The sequence below is a fragment of the Podarcis tiliguerta genome (assembly GCF_965153285.1).
Source record: "Podarcis tiliguerta genome assembly, chromosome: 4".
NCBI lineage: Eukaryota > Metazoa > Chordata > Lepidosauria > Squamata > Lacertidae > Podarcis > Podarcis tiliguerta.
Genome location: NC_139537.1, coordinates 44,119,281 through 44,143,175, shown reverse-complemented (window position 1 = coordinate 44,143,175; position 23,895 = coordinate 44,119,281). Strand labels below are relative to the sequence as shown.

At 39.8% G+C, this 23,895-nt stretch overlaps 1 protein-coding gene and 1 long non-coding RNA gene across 30 annotated transcripts in view; one reads left to right on the top strand and one right to left on the bottom strand.

Annotated features, from left to right (window-relative positions):
• The window catches only part of ROBO2 (roundabout guidance receptor 2), a 773,593-nt gene that overhangs the window by 723,355 nt on the left and 26,343 nt on the right, over positions 1-23,895 (top strand). For 16 of the 29 annotated variants that reach the window (XM_083439195.1, XM_083439181.1, XM_083439179.1 and 13 more), the window contains 5 exons: positions 4,947-5,228; positions 5,572-5,697; positions 7,473-7,629; positions 13,591-13,851; positions 19,070-19,284. In XM_083439195.1, coding sequence (XP_083295321.1) covers positions 4,947-5,228; positions 5,572-5,697; positions 7,473-7,629; positions 13,591-13,851; positions 19,070-19,284 — 1,041 coding nt within the window. The remainder of the gene's footprint in view (positions 1-4,946; positions 5,229-5,571; positions 5,698-7,472; positions 7,630-13,590; positions 13,852-19,069; positions 19,285-23,895) is intronic. The other 13 variants (XM_083439198.1, XM_083439187.1, XM_083439205.1 and 10 more) reach the window with 1 other exon arrangement.
• On the bottom strand, positions 7,646-11,476 carry LOC310677036. The gene is made up of 3 exons (XR_014510881.1): positions 10,780-11,476; positions 9,507-9,677; positions 7,646-9,189 (listed from the first exon to the last, which is right to left on the bottom strand). It is a non-coding gene; the product is annotated as an uncharacterized lncRNA (long non-coding RNA).

The following is a 23,895-nucleotide window of genomic DNA, read 5'->3' as shown; positions in this document are numbered from 1 at the left end:
TATGCTATTTTAATGTGCTTAACTGTTTCATAAGATGCTACACATTCATTATATTGGGCTGTATCCTGTGCTGCTGTTGCACAAGTGAAACAGGTTTTGGGACACAGACCATCCAAAACAGATTTTTGAGACTTTCAGGGGAGAGGAATGGAAGATGAAATCCTACTTTGCTCAAGCTGAACTGAATGTGATCCATTGAATTGAGCTTGAATCCTCTGGTAGCCAGCCGGAGAAGTTGTTACAAGTGTGTACCTAGACTCACCTTTCCACAGCCAGCACTCATGTATGTTCGTATAGACACTGCTGAGAGGTTTACGATCTTCTGCTGGAGTTATGACATGCACTCGTTATAGAAAGAATAAGGAAAGCTTGGTTTATTATATAAAATAAGAGTAACAGTATATAAATGCTGTTTCAGACAGCAAAGTTACAGTCTAAGTAGGTAGCAAATTCTACAATATAAACACATCTTCATTAAAGAGTAAAAGAGCATAACAATTTTGCCATAAAGAAGTGGATGGGGGGGAGGGGGCAGAAGGAAAATATACCTGTCCTTAAAGCAAAGCAGAAGTGTGCTGAATCGTGGAGAGCGCTGGGTAAACGCTGTCATGTTGGACCTGGAAAAATTAACTAACCTTTGAATCTAATGGGTTTTTAATACCTTTTTGCCAAGGCATGCCAGTGGAGAGGGGAGAGGGCTGTGAACTGAGTAATTTCTACAATTTCTATAGTTCCTTCCAGAATTTTCTGCCAAATCCTCACCTTGAAAAATGGCTAAAGCTGGCCATCGTGTTTGCTTAACAAAAGGGTGAAAGACTTTGATATTGAACCATTATCTGAACCTGGGTATCCTTGTCTGCTATCTGCTTTCAAATCACCTTACCGCTGAGGAGCTGAGTATCCTGTATTTGAAAACTAAATTTCCATGTGTTAATCTTTAGGTCAGATGAGGGTGAACTCAGGATTTGCCCAAATGCCCCTTTGGCAAAGGGCTGGAACCAGGATTGTTCCAGGGTCACCAAAGCTCATAATGGAGGGTGTAATGTCATATTAGAGCTATATCAATCTTATACATTCCACATTTGACAGAGGTAAACCATACCATAAGTTCAGATTCACATGTGCCCTCTTCACAGAGTTAGTTTGGATGATCCAGAGACTTCCACTGTGGGAGAGGTACTTCTGGAGCATTTGAGGACCTGCTGTGGCCAACTGGCTACACACTTTGAAGAGAAAGTCACTTGACATCAAAGTGATCTTGACTCTGAACTTCTTGCAATTCCAGTGGCAGAGTCAGTGATGGAATTGATTTCAGCTTATGCAGTCAGTTGATGTGGACCAGGCACTGGCAGCTATACCCTCCACTTGACCCCTGCCCCTTCTGGCTGATTTGTTACCAGGCCAAGTTCAAGGTGTTACTATTGGTACATAAAGCCATTAACAGTTTGGGACCAATTCACCCCTTTTGTGCGCACTCGACTGCTTTGATCTGCTGAACCGGCACCGTTACAGGTGCCACACCATACTTGTTCTGTACTTGTATGAAATTGTTCTTTAAGTGTGGCACTACCTGCACTTTGGAACTCCTTGCCTATTGACATCAGGCAGGCACCTTCACTGTATTTTTTCAGCACTCATTTAAATCATTTAAATCATTTTTGCTGCTATAAAGCAGTATATAAATTTCGTTAAATAAAATAAATAAATGTAAGTATTAAATTTGCATTCCCCTCTCCATCAAACACACTCCCCTGCCCCATGCTACTTCGTTGCCCCTCCCACTTAACATTTATAACATGTTTTTCATGCTATTTTTAAATACATTTACTAAGTCTGCCTTATTATTACTATTATTATTTGCCCTTTACATTAGTTTTTGAGATTATTTTTCCTGGTTGAAAGCTGTATATATGCAAAGTTACTTAACAATGCCGGTTTTGGACAAACAGCAAAATTGCGAAGTAAAAGTTGAATAAATGCAATGTATGTGTATGTGTATAGGGACGTGGGTGGCGCTGTGGGTAAAACCTCACTGCCTAGGACTTGCCGATTGTATAGTCGGTGGTTCGAATCCCCGCGGCGGGGTGAGCTCCCGTCGTTCGGTCCCAGCTCCTGCCCACCTAGCAGTTCGAAAGCACTCCTTAAGTGCAAGCAGATAAATAGGTACCGCTTTATAGCGGGAAGGTAAACGGCGTTTCTGTGTGCTGCGCTGGTGCTGGCTCGCCAGAGCAGCTTCGTCACGCTGGCCACGTGACCCGGAAGTGTCTCCGGACAGCGCTGGCTCCTGGCCTCTTAAGTGAGATGAGCGCACAACCCTAGAGTCGGACACGACTGGCCCGTATGGGCAGGGGTACCTTTACTATGTGTATGTGTAATATTACGTGTAATAGTAAACGTGTAAATGTATGTGTAATAGTATTATTGCATTTTTAAAAGCATCTGGTTTGTGAGTAGTTAACTCAATGAAGGTAAAAGGTTGGCAAATTACCTTTAATTGAGGCCTAAGAGATAGTGTACAGGCAATCTTACAGCTGTTGGTCTGTCAAGAAACCATTACACTGATACAGTTACAGTGGTACCCCGCAAGACGAATGCCTCGGAAGACGAAAACCCGCTAGACGAAAGGGTTTTTCGTTTTCTGAGGTGCTTCGCAAGATGGATTTTTCTAAGGGCTTGCTTCGTTAGACGAAACAAGCCCTGCCTCTCCTGTCATGGCGACGGTCACTGCACGCATGCACGCTCGCTTCCCCGCTCCTCCGGCTCCCTCCCACCTTCCGGCTGACGGCTCCTCCGGCTCCCTCCGACCTTCCGGCTGCCTCACACCACTGCCCACTGCCCTCGCGTGCTCCTCTGAGAGCCGTTGCCGCCAGCAGCCAGCGCTGCAGGTGGAGTCGCGCTCCTGAGCCAAGGACCGGATGCGGCAGCTGCCCTGCTTCTCCCCACCCCTCCCTGCCATGGTGCTTCGCAAGACGAAAAAACTCGCTCTACGAAAAAACCCGCGGAACGAATTAATTTCGTCTTGCGAGGCACCACTGCACTTAGAAGGTGAATATGTGTCTTGAGTTTTTCTGGTATGTCAGTAGGCATTAGAGACCATTGTTTTATATGAGACAGTGGGATCAAAAAGGTCAGTCTGTGATAGATCCTTCAGTGGATGTTCCATTTAACTGTCAGAGAGAAGGTTTTGATTGGTTGTAACACTGCGGCTGAAGGGTATAAAAAGGCAGACACAGCAATTCAAGAGTCAGTCTTGAGTTTGGCGCTAAAGAAGCCAGCAGAAGCTCCAGTGGCAGCAAGTGTTAGCTGTCCAAGGAATGAAAACTTAGGACAGGCATAGGCAGACTTGGCCCTCCAGATGTTTTGGGACTACAACTCCCGTCATCCCTAGCTAACAGGACCAGTGGTCAGAGATGATGGGAGTTGTAGTCCCAAAACATCTGGAGGGCCGAGTTTGCCTATGCCTGGCTTAGGACAACAGGACTGAAATTGCAGGCAGCTGAAGCTGAGAGGAAGACTCCCAGAGCACTTCCACTGGAAAACTGGAGCCAGATTGTCAACTGTTAGCAGTAGTTCACAAGGAGGAGTGTCTCTGACCAGGGAGATTTCAAACTAAGGCCTCTGTAAAAAAAACCTGCATGTAGATGGGGAAAGAGAAAATATGGGCTGTTGGCTTAGTGCAGGAAAGAGAACTTGTGCAAGGACATAGGAACCTCCTTTAAGTCACATTTTAAGGCAAATACCAAACCAAGTTATTTTAACATCCAACTTGCAAAATAATCCTCTTATCTGATATAATCGTGTAGTATACATTAAAGTCTGTAAACACAACAGTTAAGCTCTGTCCACTGTTCAGAAGCTTGATACATGCATTTGTTCAACATTTCTGTCAGCACTGGATGTTTCATTGAGCCTTATGCAACTGGTATACCTTCATTAGTCAGGAACATTAACTTTTTGAACCTGGTGTCAGAGATGGTGTCAGAGATTGCCACTGTGAAGATACATGATCAGGTCTTCAGCATGCCAAAAGATTAAAGATTATCTAGATCAGCCTTCCCTGTGCTGACTATGGCTCATGGGAGTGGTAGTCCAAAGTATCTGGAGCGGGTACCATGTTGGGGAAGGTTGACAGATAAATGGGTGAGGGAGTTCCCTGGTTCAACACATGACATATTTACTAGATATCACGTAAATGTATTTTAATATTTTTATGGCTTAACTGTAATTTAGATGTACTTTTTTCCCAGAGAAGCTGCCCTTCAGTTTCAAAGGCTTAGTTTAGCAAAATAATTGACTGATCATTTAATTCTCTTTAGAGCTGCTGAAATCTTGACACATTTCAAAATGATTTATTCATATCTTCTTCGCCCCTCTGTATTGTCAGGAAAAAAATGTCTGGCTAACTTCAGAAATAAAGCCAGATAATGTTCAGCAGGAAAGAAAGAAAGAAAAAGAAAAAACATTTAAGCTCTGCATACCTTGAAAAGAATTATCTGAGGATTGTTCCATGTTCATTCAGTTCTGTGCAATACTCATAAGGTGTTTTCTTGATGGTGGGGGAAAGCAGAGGGAGATAGTTTCTTCTGTGATTTGTGGAGTGACTCCTTTCATCATTTCCCTGGAGCACAGACAGTTTCATTGGCTCTGACATGAAATGAACAATTGAAAACATTCTTCAGGACAGAAATATTCCAAACTTCACTTTCACAGCTGAAGGTATGGAAGAAAGATGGTTTTAGGCAGTGAGACGTGAAGGACAAGTGGAAAGTTTGTCACAGATGCTGATAGCGAGGCGATGGCTGTACATCATCTTCCCTCCGTTGGCTCATGGACACTGTCTCAGCTGAAATGCAAACGTGCAGAATGACACATTTATTTTTTATATTAAAACTTCTTGTTGGGGTTTTCCCATGCTGATTTGTTTCATTCCCCTGTTTTCATCACAGATGTGCTGCCTCCAGTGCCAGGTCAAGGGGATAAAACTGCCACAATGCTTTCTGATGGAGCCATTTACAGCAGCATTGACTTCACTACCAAAACTAGTTACAACAGTTCCAGCCAAATAACCCAGGCTACCCCATACGCCACAACACAAATACTGCATTCCAACAGCATCCACGAATTGGCAGTTGATTTACCAGATCCTCAGTGGAAAAGTTCGATTCAGCAAAAAAGTGACCTAATGGGATTTGGTTATTCTCTGCCTGATCAGAACAAAGGCAACAATGGTGATTTTAGTTCTCATTTTTCTTATTACAATTGTTTGTAAGAATCTCTTGTGCACAGTAGAAAATTGTCCTTCCTTGTTCCCATTTCCCTTAACTAATTGCATACCTTGCATGTATCCTATACTTATGCAACAAACTATATTGTGCTACGATTTTAGTTTGCTTTAGCTTTTGCCAGTATCACAGCTTATGTTTCCCCCACCCCTGCTACCATTAGAATATATTAACTTAAATATTTTTCACAGTCCTGCCACATCCACTGTTTACCAGCTAACTGCATGTTGTGCATGTGCTATAAACTAATCACATGATGGCACTGTGACCTTTGCCCTTTAACCCTTAGCCTTACTTTACATCCCTGACTACCGATTGGCTGAGGGATTGTCTAATAGAATGCCACACAACCAGTCACAGGATTTCAGCACCACCAGCTCTCACAACAGCTCAGAAAGAAGTGGCAGCCTCTCAGGTTGGTTTCAATACAATGCGTGTAAGGAGAAGTGTTTGTGCTTGTAAGAAGCTCTAAAAAAACGCAAACTAATTATAAGCTTGGAAGAATGATCACTGTACCCAGAGCCTGTGTTCAAATATTGCAGTTTGCCTTCCATTTAGACACATGTGAATGTGTCACGATCATCTGGAAAACCATGAGCTTGATAAAAAAGAAGTGTGCCTTATTTGCCCTAACCGAACAAGAAACCCATTTAGAGATAATAAGAAAATATTTGTAGCCTTTGTACCCTGTGTATTTCAGCATGATTGGAAATTTTATTTAGTAACATTCTCACTTTTCTGGCACAGTGCTGACTTTATTCGTAAATCAATCTTCACTTTACAGCACTGTCCTCCTCTGAGGAGCTTCATGATGAAGTTAATACTTTGGTTGTATCATTATTGAAGCCCCCAACTCCTTTGAGATTTCATAATATTTCTATTGCGTATCAAGAAATCCACCCATAGCAATATAATGGAATTGATAGAAAAGCTTCTTATGATAGTGATCATTCTAAATGTTTCAGAGCTGCCTACAAGCATAAAGTATAGGTATTATGCTGCATGCTGTATTATAATTGTTGCACATTGCCATTGCAAAATGGATTACCTAGCTTTAAGAGTAGCAGCAAATTTTCTGTGTTAAATTATTCTGTGCAGAATTGTGCCATTTTCTTAATACATTCTAAAAATATGTTATGAGGCTAGTTTACAATAACTTCTCTTTTGCCATTCCAGCACTGTCCCCCCCCCCCTTGCTCTTCTGCTTTATTTCCCTATTAAGTCCCTGTGATGCTTTCAGTTCCTAGTCCAAATGTTTGGTTTATTTTATTACAAACATACAAATGTGCACGCACATATACATGTTCCATTGCGTGGTCATTTATATTCATGTGCCTTGTTGCCTTCTTCCTCCTCAGTATTCATTGCATAACCCTAATTGTCTATCACATTGTTTTATACGTTAACTAAAACTGTCCTTTATTCATCTATCTCTTTTCTCCTTGAATCCTCATTTCCGTGTTGGTTTATTTGGTCCTCTTCCAATTCTCTATATGTCCTTTTTCTCTAAGAGTGAAAAGACCACTGAATTACATGGGCATAAAATATTACAAAAATAACTCATCCATACTTTTCAATTGAATGTCCCAATATGATTTCAGTAAGAAACCAGTTACATTTGCGATTTACATTTTTTGCAACTACATTTGGCCTTGTGAATGAAAAGAGAAAGAAACTCAAACACTAAAGTTTTTGGATGTGTCCTTAACAACTCATTTCCAAAGAGAGAGGGAGAGAGATTATGCAAAATGGTATTATGAATACACTGCGATTTGCTATCTGAAAGAGTTTGCTGCAGTCTATTATTTTTTCCAACAATGACTGCACGGAGGCTTAGAGCAGACGTGAATAAATCAATAAATATAGTTTTGATATAGCAAGTACATTTAAACTTTTTTTCAGCGCATGCTTCATTGTGACTAAGCTATATGGAGTGTGTGAAATAAAAAGAAGTAATTCCGGGCAATTATACAGACTATTTTCATTCCATTCCACCCTATTATTATTTATAACCTTATGACAACTATAACATGTTGCTGCTGATGTTGCTAAGATAAAAATACTCCTCTCTTCTCCCTTCTTTTTTTCTTTTTCTTTTTTTGAGTGTACCATCTGGAATCAGAGCTCTTTCAGGAAATATAAATAGTCACGTTTGTTTCTTCATACTTCTGTAATGTTTCTTGATTTCAGGTGGGAAAGGAGGGAAGAAAAAGAAAAACAAAAATACTTCCAAACCTCAGAAAAATAATGGGTCTAACTGGGCCAACGTTCCACTCCCACCCCCTCCAATACAGCCTCTTCCAGGCACAGAACTAGAACACTATGGTGTGGATCAGCAAGAAGGAGGGTAAGGTATCTTTTTTTGAGGGGGAAGGACCATTTTGAATGTAGTGGAATGCAATATCTCACAGCTGTGGTGTGTAATGTCTGTAAGGCCTTTTACCCCAGTCAGATTCTGGTGTTTGGATATGAGGGGACTAATATGTGTGGAGCAGAAGGCCTTTTAGGTGTAGCTCAGCAAACAGCTTCATAAAACAATTGTCGGATGCACCCTCACATGTACACACTGTTGCCAATAGTAAGAGAATGCAATCTTCAATTGGCCTGCAATACAATATGTTTATGGCAGTAAATTTTGGACATTCCTTTTTCATACTACATAGTTGTTTGAATCCCTCCTAGTTTTCCAAAGTTTAAAGGCCCCTTCATGCGCTGCTTACATGAAGGACAATGCAGGAAGGGGTGGGGGGGCAGGGCTGTGCCCCTGGCCTCCCCCCACTATTGTGCAGCTGACCTGTCCCTGCCCTCATGTCTTAAGGTTCCATCTCAGACATCTATACTATACTGGATGGTGGGTCATACACTGAGAGGAACACTGCCACTGTCCCTTCACTATACTCTAGCGAAAACAATGCAATAATCTACAATGAGACTCAACAGCACCATCTCCTGCTTGGCTATTTGAAAATTGCTAATACAGCAGCCACATTATTGCAGGACAGGGGGGGAGGACAAAAAAAACCTTGGCCAAATATTGTCCATTGGCTTTGGGTTAACTTTCTCCCTATAGTTTTCTATTAACAAAGTCTAGTAGCTTGGACAAAGCATATCTGTGATCCAGCCTCCTCTCTTTATGTTCTCACCATAGTTCCTAATAGATAGTCCACATCCTTGAAATTTTCAAAAGCTAAGCAATTTTAGGGAGTGGGGGAAATTTTTGTTGTTGTTGTTTGGTATGGGCTTGTGCCAGCATTAAACTAGTTGTAACTGATATGGGGTGTGCATTGTATGTCTGTGTGTGTGTTCATAGAGATTTTCTGTAGAAAATCCATGTGTATTCACATACAGAGAGAAATATTTTTCTTTTGAAAATCTGTGTAACTCAACTTATCCTTAGTGCTTGTTTTGCAAGAGATGCCAGGGACATCTTTTTGGCAGTAATTCAGCGTCATTTTGTTCTTGAACTTGTGAAAATAAACCCCAGTAGAATTTAAATTTTACAGAAAGGATCTATAAATATGGGTGTGTTATTTGAAACAATAGTTCGTTATAAATTTCCTGTGTTAGAACGCAACACATTCTCAGCTCTGTTAACACAGAATATTCCCAGTCCACTAATCATCATACTTATTCATACACATTTAGTGAAAGAACCATAGCTCTGTTGGAGCACATGGTTTGTATGCAAAAGTTTCTTGGTTCAATCCCAGGCATCTCCAAGAAAACTTGTGAAAGGATTTCCGTCTGAAATTCTGGAGAGCTGCTGGCAATCAGTGTAGAAAATGCTGTGTCCCTGTATAATGCAACATTCCAGCAGCAGCAGCAGCAGCAGCAGTTGTAGCTGTGTGTTACAGTCTTGATGACTATGAATGGGTTCACTTCTTGTCTTTTTTTGCCTAAAGTGTTCCTGAAAGGAATCAAAAAAACAATAATCATACATACTAGCAGCTAAGTAAGTTGGCTGGTTGACCAAAATTGGGCTACTTGGAAGAACCTTGAACTTTGGAGAAGTTGTTTTCTTTTTAAAGTGGTGAAAACCAAAGCCCCTTCCCCCGTCCCAATAATCCAGCCTAGGAGCCCAGAGCATAGACAACTGAAGCCAAGCTATACCTATAAAGTTGCAGCTGGGCTACCAGCATATGTTGGTAGGATGTATTTGATACCACGGAGTGTCAGGGTCTCCAGTGACAATATCAGATCAAAGAATTTCCCCAAGCTGCACACCTGCTCCTTCAAGGGGAGTGTGACCCATCGAGAGCAGAATGCATCACATTCAGTGTCTCCCAAACAGTGTCTCAGTCTTGTCTGGATTAAACTTCAGTTTACTCACTACCATCGAGTCCATTATCAAGGACATACACTGGTGTCAGAACATAACTGCTACATCTGCTTGAGCTGTAAAGGGGGGGGGGAATAAAGGTAAATGTCATCAGCATATGAAAAACAGTGCATTCCAAAACTCCAGATGATGCAACTCAGCAGCTTCATGTAGATGTTAAAACAGCTTGGTTGGTGAGATGGAACACTAGACTCCACAAAACCAAGCAGCATCTATCAAACAGTAGATAAAAGTGGAACCACCACAAAGCAGCTCCTCCCAACTGCCAACCTGGCTTCCTTCTCCAGAAGTTAACCATTGTCAATGGTATTGAAAGCCAAAAAGTTGTCAGGTAACAGGTACACACACCTTGTCTTTCCCTCAACATAGGTTATCAGTTATTCAGGGTCACAAAGCAATCCCAGTGCCATAGCCAGGCCTAAATTCTGATTAAAATGATTCTAGAGAATCTGTTTCACCCCAAAATACTCTACTAACAGGATTCCTATTTGCCCTTAAAATGTTTTGTTCAAGAGGGCACTTGTTCTACACACAAAGAAAGACACTTTGCTTCAAGTGGTACTGATTAATAATTATCTTCTCTCTCCCCCCCACCACCCTCAATAATGATATCTGCACTTTAATGTATTTGCTGTTCTCAGCTCAGATAATTGTGCAATAAAAGACAAATAACTCCCATATATTTTTAAGACACCACAATGATAAATAAGACAGGTAAATTGATGCATTATCTGTAGAGAAACCTTTGTGACACAGGTCTTGGCTTCTCAGTTGTGTATAGTATCTATTATTTGGCGGGGAGAATTTTATTTGTCACCAAGACAACACTGGTTATTTAAAGCTAAGTAATCAGTGATGCTGACAGCATACTTTCAAGATTCAACCAGCTCAGCCATAGCTTTTACTATGTTTGTCTTTCAAATTACACTTTCCAGTTATTTATAATACTGCAGTGATAATGAGCACAGTTCTCCCTGCCCCAGAAAGTGCATTGTTAGAAGAAGAAAGCTACATTTGAAAAGGCAAGTGCCTTATAGGAAAAAAAATAAGTAAAATTCGCAAAGGAAGAATGAAGCTTTTCCATTTTATTCCACTGACTTTTAAATATGAGGGAAAGAGTTAATATATGCAAGTAATATGTGACTATTAAAAGAATACCTGTGTAACAAGCAGGTAAGTGGGAGAGGCAGACAGCCCCATACTGCAAGACCTTCAGCTGGCTGCTACTTCCTGGTCACAGTGTGATCAGAGCATTTAGATGCCAGTGCCTGACCCTGAGAAGAAATGGGAAGGCCAGAAGTATTAAGCACCACAAAATACAATTTGGTCTTTCTGCTACGTCCCTTTCAGTAGCCACAACAGCTTAAGGGTTGTCACCAGTAGTGCCTTCCTTTCATTCCACCCGATACTACTGCCTGCTTGTTGCGTCACCATTATGCTTCTGTTACTCCTAAACGTGGGGTTTTCAAACTGTAATGGAGATCACTAAAAATAAGTTATGGAATGCATTGTTTGCTTTGTATGCTAACCAAATCAGCCAATGTTTTATTTAAAATCAAAAGGATTTGCAAATAGAAGCAAAAGGTTTTATGGTTGCTCTCTTGAAAAAAGACAATTTAATATCCTTATATTTCATTATCATGGAAATCCCTTTACCTAAAGAACGATTTGTAGAAATGAAAACTCTCTTCCCCATTCCCTTCAATAACTAAGAAGAGTTTGAGGATCAAGGCTGGCAGTAAAGCAAAGTAATGATGATGGAGACACTTTGGAAGGGAGCAGTAAGGACAAAAATGACAGTAATTTGTTACTGCAGCTTCCCACCTCCTCAAATAGAATAACGGAATCTTAGAGTTGGAAGGGACCCTGAGGATAATCTAGTCCAACCTAGTCCAAACAAATAATCTAGTCCTGCAATGCAGGAATGTCAACTAAAGCATCCATGGCAGATGGCCATCCAACCACTGCGTAAAAACCTCCAAGGAAGAAAAGTCCACAACCTCCCAAGGGAGTCTGTTCCACTGTTGAACAGCTCTTACTGTCAGAAAGTTCTTCCTGATGTTTAGTCAGAATCTTCTTTCATATGACTTGAATTAGAAAGTCACTCTTTGCAGTATGGGAATAATATAAAGATCTGATGGAGCCTAAAGTCCTGTGGTGGACTTCTCCAATAGAAGCCACAGCTGTAAAAAGGAAAAATACCCAGGAAAGTTGGCCAACATATAAAACACTTTTAAGAGACGGTGATAGCCAACTGAAATTAAAAAGCTTTGAGGAAATAAGAGAATACATCTCAGACCAATACCACCAGATATTTGAAAATTTTAAATCTGATAAACAAAAGGGGTTCTCAACAGAAATTTCCTGATTTGAATCTGATCTTGTAAATTCTAAAAGAAAAACTCTTTCCACAACCTACCGACTCCTCCTTGACTGGAAAGTAAAGGAGGAGGAGGTAACAGCGGCCATGGTGAGGTGGTCACAAGACTTTGGCCATTCAATAACTATGTCCCAATGGGAAAATTTGTGGAAGAACAATTGGAAATACACAAATTGTTATACAATTAGAGAGAACTTTCTAAAAATGCAACACCAATGGTACTTAACACCCTAGAAACTTTCAAAAATGTATAAAAATGTGCCAAGTAATTGCTGGAGATGCGGAGATAATTCAGGAACTTTCTACCATATATGGTGGTTATGTAAGAAAATACAGGTATTCTGAGAGAGTATTCACTCAGAACTGGAAAAAAAATGCTAAAGATCTCTTTTAAGAAAAAACCAGAGGCCTATCTCCTGAGAGTTACAGATTTGAATATTCCACAAAAAAGGAAGGGTATCTTTTTATAAGCTATGGCAGCAGCAAGAGTTCTCATCACGGCAAAATGAAAGAGTATTGAAATTCCCTCTATACATGAATGGATCCAAAAGCTGACAGAATATGCCGAATTAGATGGTCTATCAGAAAAAAATAAAGAATAAACCAAAACAGGAATTTGTTTCAAAATAGGAGGTTTCCAAAGAATATATGAAATATAATTACAGTAGTTTAAACTCTGTTGCAGCATTTGAGGAACTTCAGTAATAGTTGCAAGTTAGACATATATTACAAAAAAGTTAAATTATGATAAAAGTGTGTATTGGTAATAAGTAATATGAAATTGAAATAAGGAATAGATGGGAGGTCGGGTCTATAGTGTTAAGACCAACTTATGTTTTATTGTTTGTTAAGAAAATTTTGTGTTTATTGTTATTCTCGTGTGTAATTCTGTATCTGTGTTTTCTTTTTCTTCTTTTCCTGTATCAATTTTTAAAAAAGAAGCAGATAGATTTTCTGTGGAAAACTGTTGCATAAGGCTTGGTAACTGATTGCACAGCAGAATTCCATCTGAGTTTTTTTGTTATAACAAACCTTTTCATGATTGCAACCCAAAACTGCACATCTACTTAGAAGTGAGTCCCATGTATTCCGTGGAACTTGCTTTCAAGGTAGTGTGCCAGAAACAGGGAAATTGATGGACTGATCAGATTTGATCAGCCCTCTTGTATCCTTTTATCCACATTGCACAGATTTAACTTTAGAGATTTTTGGAATACCAACATAATATATAATAACTGGTACTGAAAATGACATGTTCATTGTTTTGTTTTACTCTTTTGCTCTTGAAAAAATTGCTTCATTTAAAAATGAGATTAACAAATAGATTTTATTAGGTATCACTGTTGGTTGGGCCCTTTTTTGCCATTTATCAAAAAGATAAAGAGTGAAATTAAGTATTAGCTTTGCTGAAATAAATGGGGAGTCTGTGCCTGGTGTTATGGAGTCAGGTATTATTTAGGTTATTCAAGTTTCTTAGTTGTTGTTTTCATAACACGAAATAGATTCCCCATTGTACATACAGTATAATATACAGTATCATTATTTCAATGAATTATATATAACCTAAACCTAAACCATTTCTATTCTAGGTATGACAGTGATGGTTGGTGCCCACCTTTACCAGTCCAGACATATTTGCATCAGGGAATGGAGGATGAGCTTGAAGAGGAAGATGATAGAGTTCCTACACCTCCCGTTCGAGGAGTGGCCTCTTCCCCAGCAATCTCCTTTGGGCAGCAGTCCACTGCCACGCTCACGCCCTCTCCACGGGAGGAGATGCAACCTATGCTTCAAGCCCACCTTGATGAACTTACCAGGGCCTATCAGTTTGATATAGCAAAGCAAACATGGTAAATGTGGCAGATACAAAGCCACTGCTGTCTTTCGAAGTCTCTTTTCTTTCTTTCTTTCTTTCTTTCTTTTTAGCAGGTTCTCATATGCTGTCCTCACAGATACAAAGCAAACATGGTAAATGTAGCAGACCCAGATACTATTTGGGAAATGAAAAACATCAGAAGTCACATCGCTTGAGAACGTAGTTCTCATCTTGAAGGATCTGCCTGTGCCTTTAGTAACCAATTAACAAAAAGATTTTGTCAGGTGTAGATTCTGACTCCTTTGCAGCCTGACGGGAAAGAGTTTGCATGTCACATTGCTGGATTTTGAACTCATGAACATTCCTTGGATATTGATAACTATGGAGGCATTTAAAATCTGTATTTTTTATAATAGTTATCAACAGAGATATATTTTACTAAATTCATTCCTAGACCATGTGTTAAAAATGCATGAAATATTTTAAGATTCGCTCAGTTAGCTTCTTTTTAAAAAACACACACAGAGGATTTCTTTTCTTCAAAATAATTATCTTATATAAGCCGTGAACCTAAGCACTGTTATACCTTAAGTTGTACTTTTTGGAACTTTAATGAATTTAATGAAGACTTCTGTAACCATACAGTAAAACACACGGATTTTCTGGATGTTATAACATCAAATTATCTTGACTGATGAAAAACAACCATCAAAGCCCACAAGTCAATGGGTGAAATGCAGTGTCATTTGAGTAGGCATTCCTTACCTCTCTTCGTGATGTAACCTTCTGTCCTGGAATGTCCCCCCCCCCCAATTATTTGGATAATTCTTCTTTGAAGATGGGAACAACATATGCCCACCTCCAGTCTGCAGGGATCTCACCTTCTCCAAGAATTCTAAAAGATTATAGACAGAGTTTCTGATATGACATCTGCAAGCTCCTTTAGTACCCTTGGATGCAGCTCATCAGGCGCAGGAGATTTGAATTCATTTAAAGTAACTAGGTGTTCCTTTACCACCTATTTTCCTAGCAGACTGCAACTCCCTCCTTGCATCCTTCTGTGTTCACCAGGTTGTGCACTGCTTTTCTTTTAGGGTGAAGACAATGGCAAAGTAGGTGTGAAGCCGTTCTGCCTTCTCCCTTGTCATCCAGCTGTTGGCTACTTTGTGATTTGTCCTTTCTTCCATTTCTTATACATGCCCTTCTTACGTCTCAGCTCCTCTGTAAATTTCCTTATGCAGGCACACCGGTTTCTTTAAATGCCTCCCACTTTTCTTTCTTGATGGTTCTGTCTGCATTTGTATCTTCAATATTTCACTGTTAGGAAACTCCCACCACATTAGACTTCCTTCTCTTTGAGTATTTCTGACCACGGGATCTCACCCAGTAGTTCTTTAAGCTTTTTGAAATCAGTCATAACTGGATATCACTCTTTTTCTTGAGGAAAGTCCTAATGTCTCTTTCAGGTTGTATTAGTAAAGAAACTGTAGAATTCAAACTTTCAGATCCCATTCTGGGAAAGCTGAAGGACTGACAAGTATAACCTCCCAATTCTGCTGTATTTGAGTAAAAGAGATTACGGAAGCAGTTGCTTAAAAATATTCATAGCATAAATCCGAATTCTTGTTTGGTATTCAAAGGGAGAAGAAGATACCAAAGTAGTTCACCTATATGAGACAGGCTGTTTGGGGACTGAAAAACAGAGCTCGAACTATAGAATAGAATGTCACAGGCTTTTTGTACATCCTAACGTGTAGAAATATTATCTTAAAAGTTAAAGAAAACTTCAGCAGGACAAGAAACCGTGTGCTGTTAAGTGACATAAAGTTGCTAAATGGCATAGTGCCAATGAATGTTTCCTGACATACAAAGGCCACAACTTACACTGAAAGAGTTATTATAGGTCAAAGAGGCTTGTATGAATTTTCTGCCAATGCCAAAGCCAGCTGTTTTCCTTGGACAATTTTCAGTACTCCAACCTCGTTTGCAAGCTGCAGCCAATCAACAGGGTGCTTAGGCCACCTCCTCCATGGGATATAGCTTGTTTATGTAACAAGCCAGAAGCCCAGGCATCAGCTAATTCAGGTCTAGGTTAAATGTATAATTGTGCCAGGCAGGACACAGATGCATGCCCTGGCATGCTTTCAGCCTGTACCTTGCAGCTGTTACGCTTCCTGTGGTGGCATACAAACTGCAGGTGCAACTTTGGGTGTCAGTTAACATCATGAATCTCATTATGTAATCTGTGCTTTTAAGATGGGGAATTACACACTCAGTATTGGATAAATTGTATCAGCTGTATCTGATAAACTGACTATGTGCCGATACAGTACTCTTAAATGACCATAACCAAATGCAATGATATTCATAATTTTCAAAAGGCTTACAGGCAAAATAAAAATAAAAATGCCAGCACCTTAAGAAATAGCAATGATATTTCCCAGTGAATGGGCTTGAATATTTTATCAGGGCTGTTCTGTAAATGAATGCATGCAATATAGATTATTGTTTTAAAAATATGTCATTAAGGAGGAATTAGTGTAGAAATATATATTTCCCCCCCTGAATATCTTGTGTAAAATCCAGTGTGAAGTTTGACCTAGAGATAACCTTATGCACAAATGACTTCTTCATCCTAGGAAGCTATGCAGCTTCAAAACAGGAACCTAATTACAACATAACCATCTTTGATCTAGCCCAGTGATGGCAAACCTTTTAGAGACTGAGTGCCCAAACTGTAAGCCAAAACCCACTTATTTATCGCAAAGTGCCAACATGGCAATTTAACCTGAACTGGTGCATAATCAGCAGTAGCTGTCACTACTCTGACCTCTGTTTAGCTCTTAAGAAAGAAGTACCTGGTTACCATATTGCATTGTATCTGGGGAATTTGTGTGAAGTCTAGGCAAGCTCTCTCAGTGTTTGCCTCAACCTCGCAGCAGCAGGAGGAGGAGGAAGAAGGCGGCTGCTCGGCTGCCCAAGTTGAGCTGAGACTCAACACGCCGCCTTCGCCCGCTGCTGGCTCTGTGCTGGGACGACAGCTGGGACCACAGAGAGGGCTCTGAGTGCCCCCTCTGGCATGCTTGCCATAGGTTGCCACCACTGATCTAGCCTAACTAAAGGAAGCAGCACAGCATTTGAACTAGAATTGTTTCCTCTCCAAGAGATTTTTCATCTTGAAATTCCCATTTATATATCAAGCCTTTTTCCTATCAGGTATATACAAGATTATTTCAGCTTTAATGTGAGAAGATTGAGTCAGTTGTCCCAGTCCTATGACTTTAAAAAGTGTTGGAACTTGAGAATGCAGCCTTAAGGTCTCTGCTGTTCTTCCTTCATGTGCTTCTCCATCCTTCCTTCCTGTCACCAGTCATTTCAGTATTTTTACTCTACTAGTTCCCACTACAACGTGGAAGACTGTGTTAATTACTATCAAGTTAGGAAAATAGCCTCAACAATTTTGGTCAAAGTAGCCCAGGAATTAAGCTACTATATGTGGCAACTACTTAAAGATAACTAACACAAACTTTCTATATAAATGTTTGATTTGTTTAAGTGGTCGTTTCTTGCATTCCAGTAAGAATAAGGTCAGATAAAATCTCAAATGATATGGGTTCTGGACTGTATATCTGGCTTGACGTTTCTAGCCTAATATATCTAACATATATTAGAGATTAGCTCTTTGATATCTTTGGAATGGCCTCTTCCATAGTACTTATTCATTCATGACCCTAGCATCATTTTAAAGATAAAACCACTGTTTCCATTTCCTCATAATGTTTTGTACTAGTTGGCATACAATACTGTAGAATCCATGGTAACAATTGGTTATACAATGCGGAAATAGTCATGTGAGTGAAGTTGTTTTAGGGCTACCCACAAATTATTCAGAAACATCCCCCCCCCTTCTGCTTCTACAGGGTGAGTCCTCTTTTAAAAGACTCACCCTGTATTATTTGTGATGATCATGATGGGCTAAAGGACAGCAAAGGCACATAGAAATCTGAGAGATTTCAGTGAAAGTGTTAAGTAAAGGTAAAGGGACCCCTGACCAGTCGTGGCTGACTCTGGGGTTGTGGTGCTCATCTCGCTTTACTGGCTGAGAGAGCCAGCGTACAGTTTCTGGATCATGTGGCCAGCATGACTAAGCCGCTTCTGGCGAACCAGAGCAGCACACGGAAACACTGTTTACCTTCCCGCCAGAGTGGTACCTATTTATCTGCTTGCACTTTAACGTGCTTTTGAACTGCTAGGTTGGCAGGAGCTGGAACCGAGCAACGGGAGCTCACCCCGTCGCAGGGATTCGAACTGCCAACCTTCTGATCGGCAGGTCCTAGGGTCTGTGGTTTAACCCACAGTGCCACCATCCTAAATCTCATTATTTGTTATAAATGGAGTTTCAACAGCTTAATCCTATTCTGTTTTTGGCATCTGTCTGTCTCAAGAAACAATGGAGTGTGCCTCCAGGGGTGAAGTCAAATTGCTGCGTTACCAGCACTGAAGTGTCCTCCCTGGGGCACAAGCCTGGACAGTATATATGGAGGTCCTGGACTACCTAAATGGCAAAAAAAACAAAAAAACACAACCCTTCTCAACCTCACTGATGTCCAAAGGAAAGCAGGGCACCAGCTTGGCTGCAGAAGTTGCTGAAGGAGGCATACAAGGCACCATTCAAATCCACTCCAGATTTGTGGAGAGCTTACTCCTTTGCCTTTTCTTCTCCTGAAGATATCATGCAAGGCTTAGAGTCAATAGTTTTCCTTCTCCTAGATGAGCTACCTTCTGAGATTAATGAGCCCCATCTGCCCCTCACTTCCTTCCACAGCACATGCAGAAACCACCTTCTTGACCATTTAACCCATTACTGGTCTTGTCTGCTCAGTCCGCTGTAGTCTGTCTTCATATGCAAGTCCCTAACTCACGAAAGGTTTGAGGCCAATTAGTTACCCTCACCTGGTTTAGCCAGCCAGTTAAAGCCGTTCTTGGGATTTGGCTGCTGCCACAGGCTGACAGCTTCTAGGAACCACAGGTGAGAGTTGCGTGCAGAGTGGGGACCCAAGGTGAGCAAACTACTCCAGAAGGAGCGTGGCGTGTTCCCCACTAGAGATACTACCCCTCCCCTAAAACCTCTTAAGTCCCACTGAGTTAAATGAGACTTATTCCCAGCTAAGTGCAGTATATGGCTTATGACTGGATCATGCTTGTAGCTTTTTAAAGTGCTTTCCCCTTTTGCCTTTCCTCCTTTGTTCTAGGCACATTCAAAGCAATACTCAGCCACCCCAGACTCCACTTCCACCATTAGGATATGTGTCTGGATCTCTAATATCAGATTTGGAAACAGATATTCCAGAGGATGAAGATGAGGATGAGGATGATATTGAAGAAGCTTTAGAAATCACAAGACCACTGAGAGGACTAGAGCATACTCCAGGCTCTAGCATGGACAATCTAGACAGCTCAGTGACAGGTAGGCAAACAAAATTAAGAATGAACCGGCTTAGTAAAGATGTAAAATGTGTTCTAAATAAAATAATGTTTAAGGGTATTCTATTCTGCTCTATTTCTGTGGCATTTTAAAAAGTTGTGTTAATATTGCTCACAACTGTTAAAGGATTTGAAAATGCTTTTGCTTTGCTGCAAATGATAAGAAAATTCATGAATTTTAAAAAGCTTTAAAAACATGAAAGAAAAATCAATTATATCCCAGCTTTCATAGAAAGTTCACTTTACTGGGAAAGCAAGTTTATTACATGTGTGGTGGAGCGGGGGGTAGAGCAAAAGCAGCTAGACTAAAAAAATGTTTTGTATCTCAGGAACAACATGAAAAGCTGACATCTATAAAAAGGCTTCTAGGTTTTTTATTTTATTTTGGGGCTTTGTAAAAGTGATGAATGTCGGAATACTTTTTTTCTGAATAACCTCAGAACAAGTTGCAGTATGAAAGAACAGCTATGTGGTGACACCTTTATTTTGTGCCCACTACATATTTAATCATTCTTCCCTTTCAGCCAAATCCCATTTAATTAATCGAACATCTTTTGCTTGACTGTTTCTTATTCCTCACATGTCTGGAGATGTTACAGCTAGAATAATCAAAGTCAAACCTGGGGAAAAACTAAGCTTGCCCAGCCTGAATTGGTAATAAAACTGCTGTTGGTAGAAGATAGACAACCATTCCGTTTTGTGAGAAAGTGCTGTTCTTACATGAATATCATGACCTCATTCTAGGCTTCAGCAGACTTTCATTTCAACTGATGTTGGACCTGTACTTAACGTACTGTATCTAGGTTGACTGAGGTCTATTGAAGCCCAAGCATGCATGGTCTATATAGCTCATTAAAAATATTGCACATCTCTTCAGTTGTTGATCTTTATGGGACAGTACTAATTTCTGAATATATCTTCATGAAATTTCTGTTCGCTGAAGACAGATTAATGCAGCGTCTTTTAATACTTGCCTTCCTTCTGTGTGCCTTGCAAGTTGTTTTGAGTTTGGGTTTTTTATGCCCTTATCTAAACACTGCAGCTATGAAATCACATTGCAGTTTCCAGTTAGAATGGGAATATGACAGTAATGAAGCATCAGTACCTCGGATTTCCCTCTCTCCCTCTCTGTGTCATTGAATTAAGGGAAATGGTGCTTTATTCCCACTTTCCAGTTTCCCTTCCCCATGCCCTGGGGCCAGGCTGCTTGCCAAGCTAATTAAGATTTAAGAACTGTAGCTTGACTGCTGTGATTTGAAATCCAGATCCAACTGAAGACTTGTAGTTACAAGTTTAAGTCTCTGAATTTGGAAGATTGGCTTATTAGTGCACAAGTATGTTAAGCCACTTTACCTGAATTTGCTGGAATTTTTAGCATAATCTCCTTCTGGCTGTAATTCTGTGCATTTTTGCATGCGTCTAGGGAAGCATTCCTGTAGCAATCCATCGAAGGTCCTAGAGTGATAATATGTATTTTAAAACCTCCTACCAAAATACTATTCATTTATATGTATTAATATGTCAGTCTTTATATGTGTGTGTACGCGTGCATGACTTGCATATTTGCTTTTCTATAAGTCACTGTCTCTTTTCTTCCTAGCAATGTACAAGTATATTGATAACAAATTCTGGTTTTTAAAAACCAACACTGCTCATTCAAGCCTTCAGTTGCCTACGTCATTATTTTTAAAATGCTAATACTTTGTTATTGTGCCAAACCCTTAGGGAACAAAGTGATAGGGGTGAAAAAAATAGGCAAACACCAAATGGATTTGCATATCTTCTTATGTATCCTTTTCTGCCTCCTTATGCTTTCTGTAGGAAAGCATAATCAGTGCCTGTTTTCATAGAAGTAGTGATCATAAAAGAAAGCAAACGTGATTCGGAATCACCTTTTCAAAGGGTGAAGTTCAAGTTAGGAAAGAAGAGTTAACTCTCTTCATTACCATTAGTATGAAGTTGACAGGTCCAAGATGGAGGAGGAGACTCAGAATATCCCAATCTTGGTTGCCAAAGAAATATCCCACACATTTTCTTCATTTAGCTTATTTGACTTCCAGTTTTTTGAATCATGTATATGAATGCTTTCTTTTCCATTGCACTGCGATTATTCATTTACATAATAGATCAGAGACCCTTCTGTCTCTGATAATTCAAATGCATCAAAGTTCAGCATTTCTTTATTTGCTGAAGAATATGGTAGGCAAAATAGAACATAAGAAGTTGCCTTAAAACAAATCAAACCATTCCTCCATCTAGCTCAATATTACCTATATTGGCTAGCAGAGGTTCTATGGGGTTTCAGACAGGACTATATTTCCATTTGGAGATATCAGGGATTGAACCTGGGACATTTTCTGCTCAAAGCATGTGCTCTACTTCTAAGCTAAACCCCTTCCCTTAAGATCAAAGATTATCACTGTCTGTTTTTCCCTAGCTGTATTTCAGAAGTGTAGATACAGAGGCCAGAGAAGAAGTTGAAGGTGGGCATTAAGATTCTAATAGCCCATGTCCATAGAGAACAATTCCTTTTGGAGGCAATAAGATTCCTTCTGCTACTCTGCTGGGCAGAAGGACTTCCATTTTCCCCCTCATCACGGTTTTTCGAGTTGTGGAGGAAGCAGGCTATGTCCTTGTCTTATGATCTGTTTAAGACCATTGTAAATAGGAGATCCAGTTTAAGTATCAAAAGTTTTATAAAATCTCCCCCCCCCAAGAAAGACATATTGGGACATGCATTAAGCACAATGTAACATAGATTCTGTGGACGTTGTGAAGTCATTTTTGGATACAATAACATGAAATCTTTGCTGTAATTACTACGGAAGCAAATATGGGGAGTTTCATACATGGAAGCCAACAGACTTTGGGAAATATGCTAAAAGATTAATACAAGAATAAAAGAAAGGCACTACTAATACTGGGTAATTAGACCTTGATCTAAACTGTCTATCATACATGAATAACAGTATCCCAATGTAAATTAAACATTTAAACGTAAGGTGGAATCTATATTTTATATACTTGTTTCCTTTCCAGAACATTATAATGAACAAAACGCAAGTAATATATAAGTTTGACACTTTTTATAGATGCAAACATCATCAAAGCATTTATAAACATTAATGAAAAATGAATTTATGCCACTTAGCCAAATTTATTTCTGTTTGAAATTTCAATCTTTCCCTGCAATCTTTTTCTCTCCTCCATATTGCTGAAAGGCACAAAATTTTGTCAAATTTATTCAAGCTGTTAGCATGCACATAGAACATTAAGTAGTTGTTCAAATGTTGCTGAGCAGTAAAATACTATGATAAAGTGGCATCTTGCTGTGCCTCCATTACATCTTCAGCACTAAAATTAATTTATGATCAGTCATCAATTCATTTACATGTCGTTTTATGCGAAATCCATCCTTGCTGATGAATGTGTATCCCTAGATCCATTAAGCTAGAGTAAAATCTGTGCTTTATAATATGACCCTGCTAATTGTTGCATTACCATTTTTATGAGATACAAAATCTAGCAGGTCCCCTTCTCAGAGCTCATATTAAGCCATGAACACCTTATTTCCACTAAATGAAGTCTGCCACACTGCCTGCACAGTAAAATGAATGCTTAAAAAATAATAATTAAAAGGACAGATTTCCCTCCCTTGTGCTATGTGCTTGTGTGTTCTATATTACTACTTTCAGGTGCAACCCTGATTTATTCTTCAGAGGACATTATTGTGGTTCATTTACTTGGCCACTGACATCGCAATGACAAGGCAGGGGAGAAAGGTAACGTGTGCCAGTCCTTGTCACCATTGCTGATGTCATTGCTTCCTGTGGCTAATGCCAGTGCAGTGATTAAGAAGTAGACTCTCTTGCGTAGCCAAATCATTAAAACAGTTCACAGATGCCACAAGCAGTCTTTTAGATAACAATGCTAAACATGTTATACCACAATTTAACCGCAACTTGTCTGGCAAGAATCCCAAAGTAACAGGTGTTTGTCCTTGTTTCAACTTTTACGCCACTGAAGTATATCCTACAATTTTCCATTTTTTAAAAAATCATCCTTGACCAAAGGAGGTCCAATCTATTTTATAGCATAGTATGGCCCAGATATAAAGCAGAAAGAACAAAAATCTGGCCACTGCTAACATAGATATAGGCAGAACTTCTGGCAGAATGAAAATGTTATGTGTGGGCATTGTTTTATGAGTCTCCCTGTTTATGATGATAATAAGCAGCATTTCAACCTAAAGCATACCACTCCAGCTTTTTAAATGAGCCAAAAAAAGGAGGAGCATTTTTCCTCTGGCAGGAGACTTGGTTCTATGCTGGATGTAGATGACGGGTGAAGCACCCCTTCCTTCTTCCACCAGCCTGCTCACTTACCTCCACACACTTCCTTGTCAGTTGTGGCGAGGGCCAGGGTTAAATACAAGGCTCTATTACTCTTTCATTTGTCTTTTGTGTCTTTATAGTACATCGGGGATCTAATTGTATAAAAAAATCACTAAAATATTCAGACTGCAATTATGGCATATTGTCACCTCGTAAATATGTCTACCACATTAAACAGCAAAACACAGACAAAAATTGAA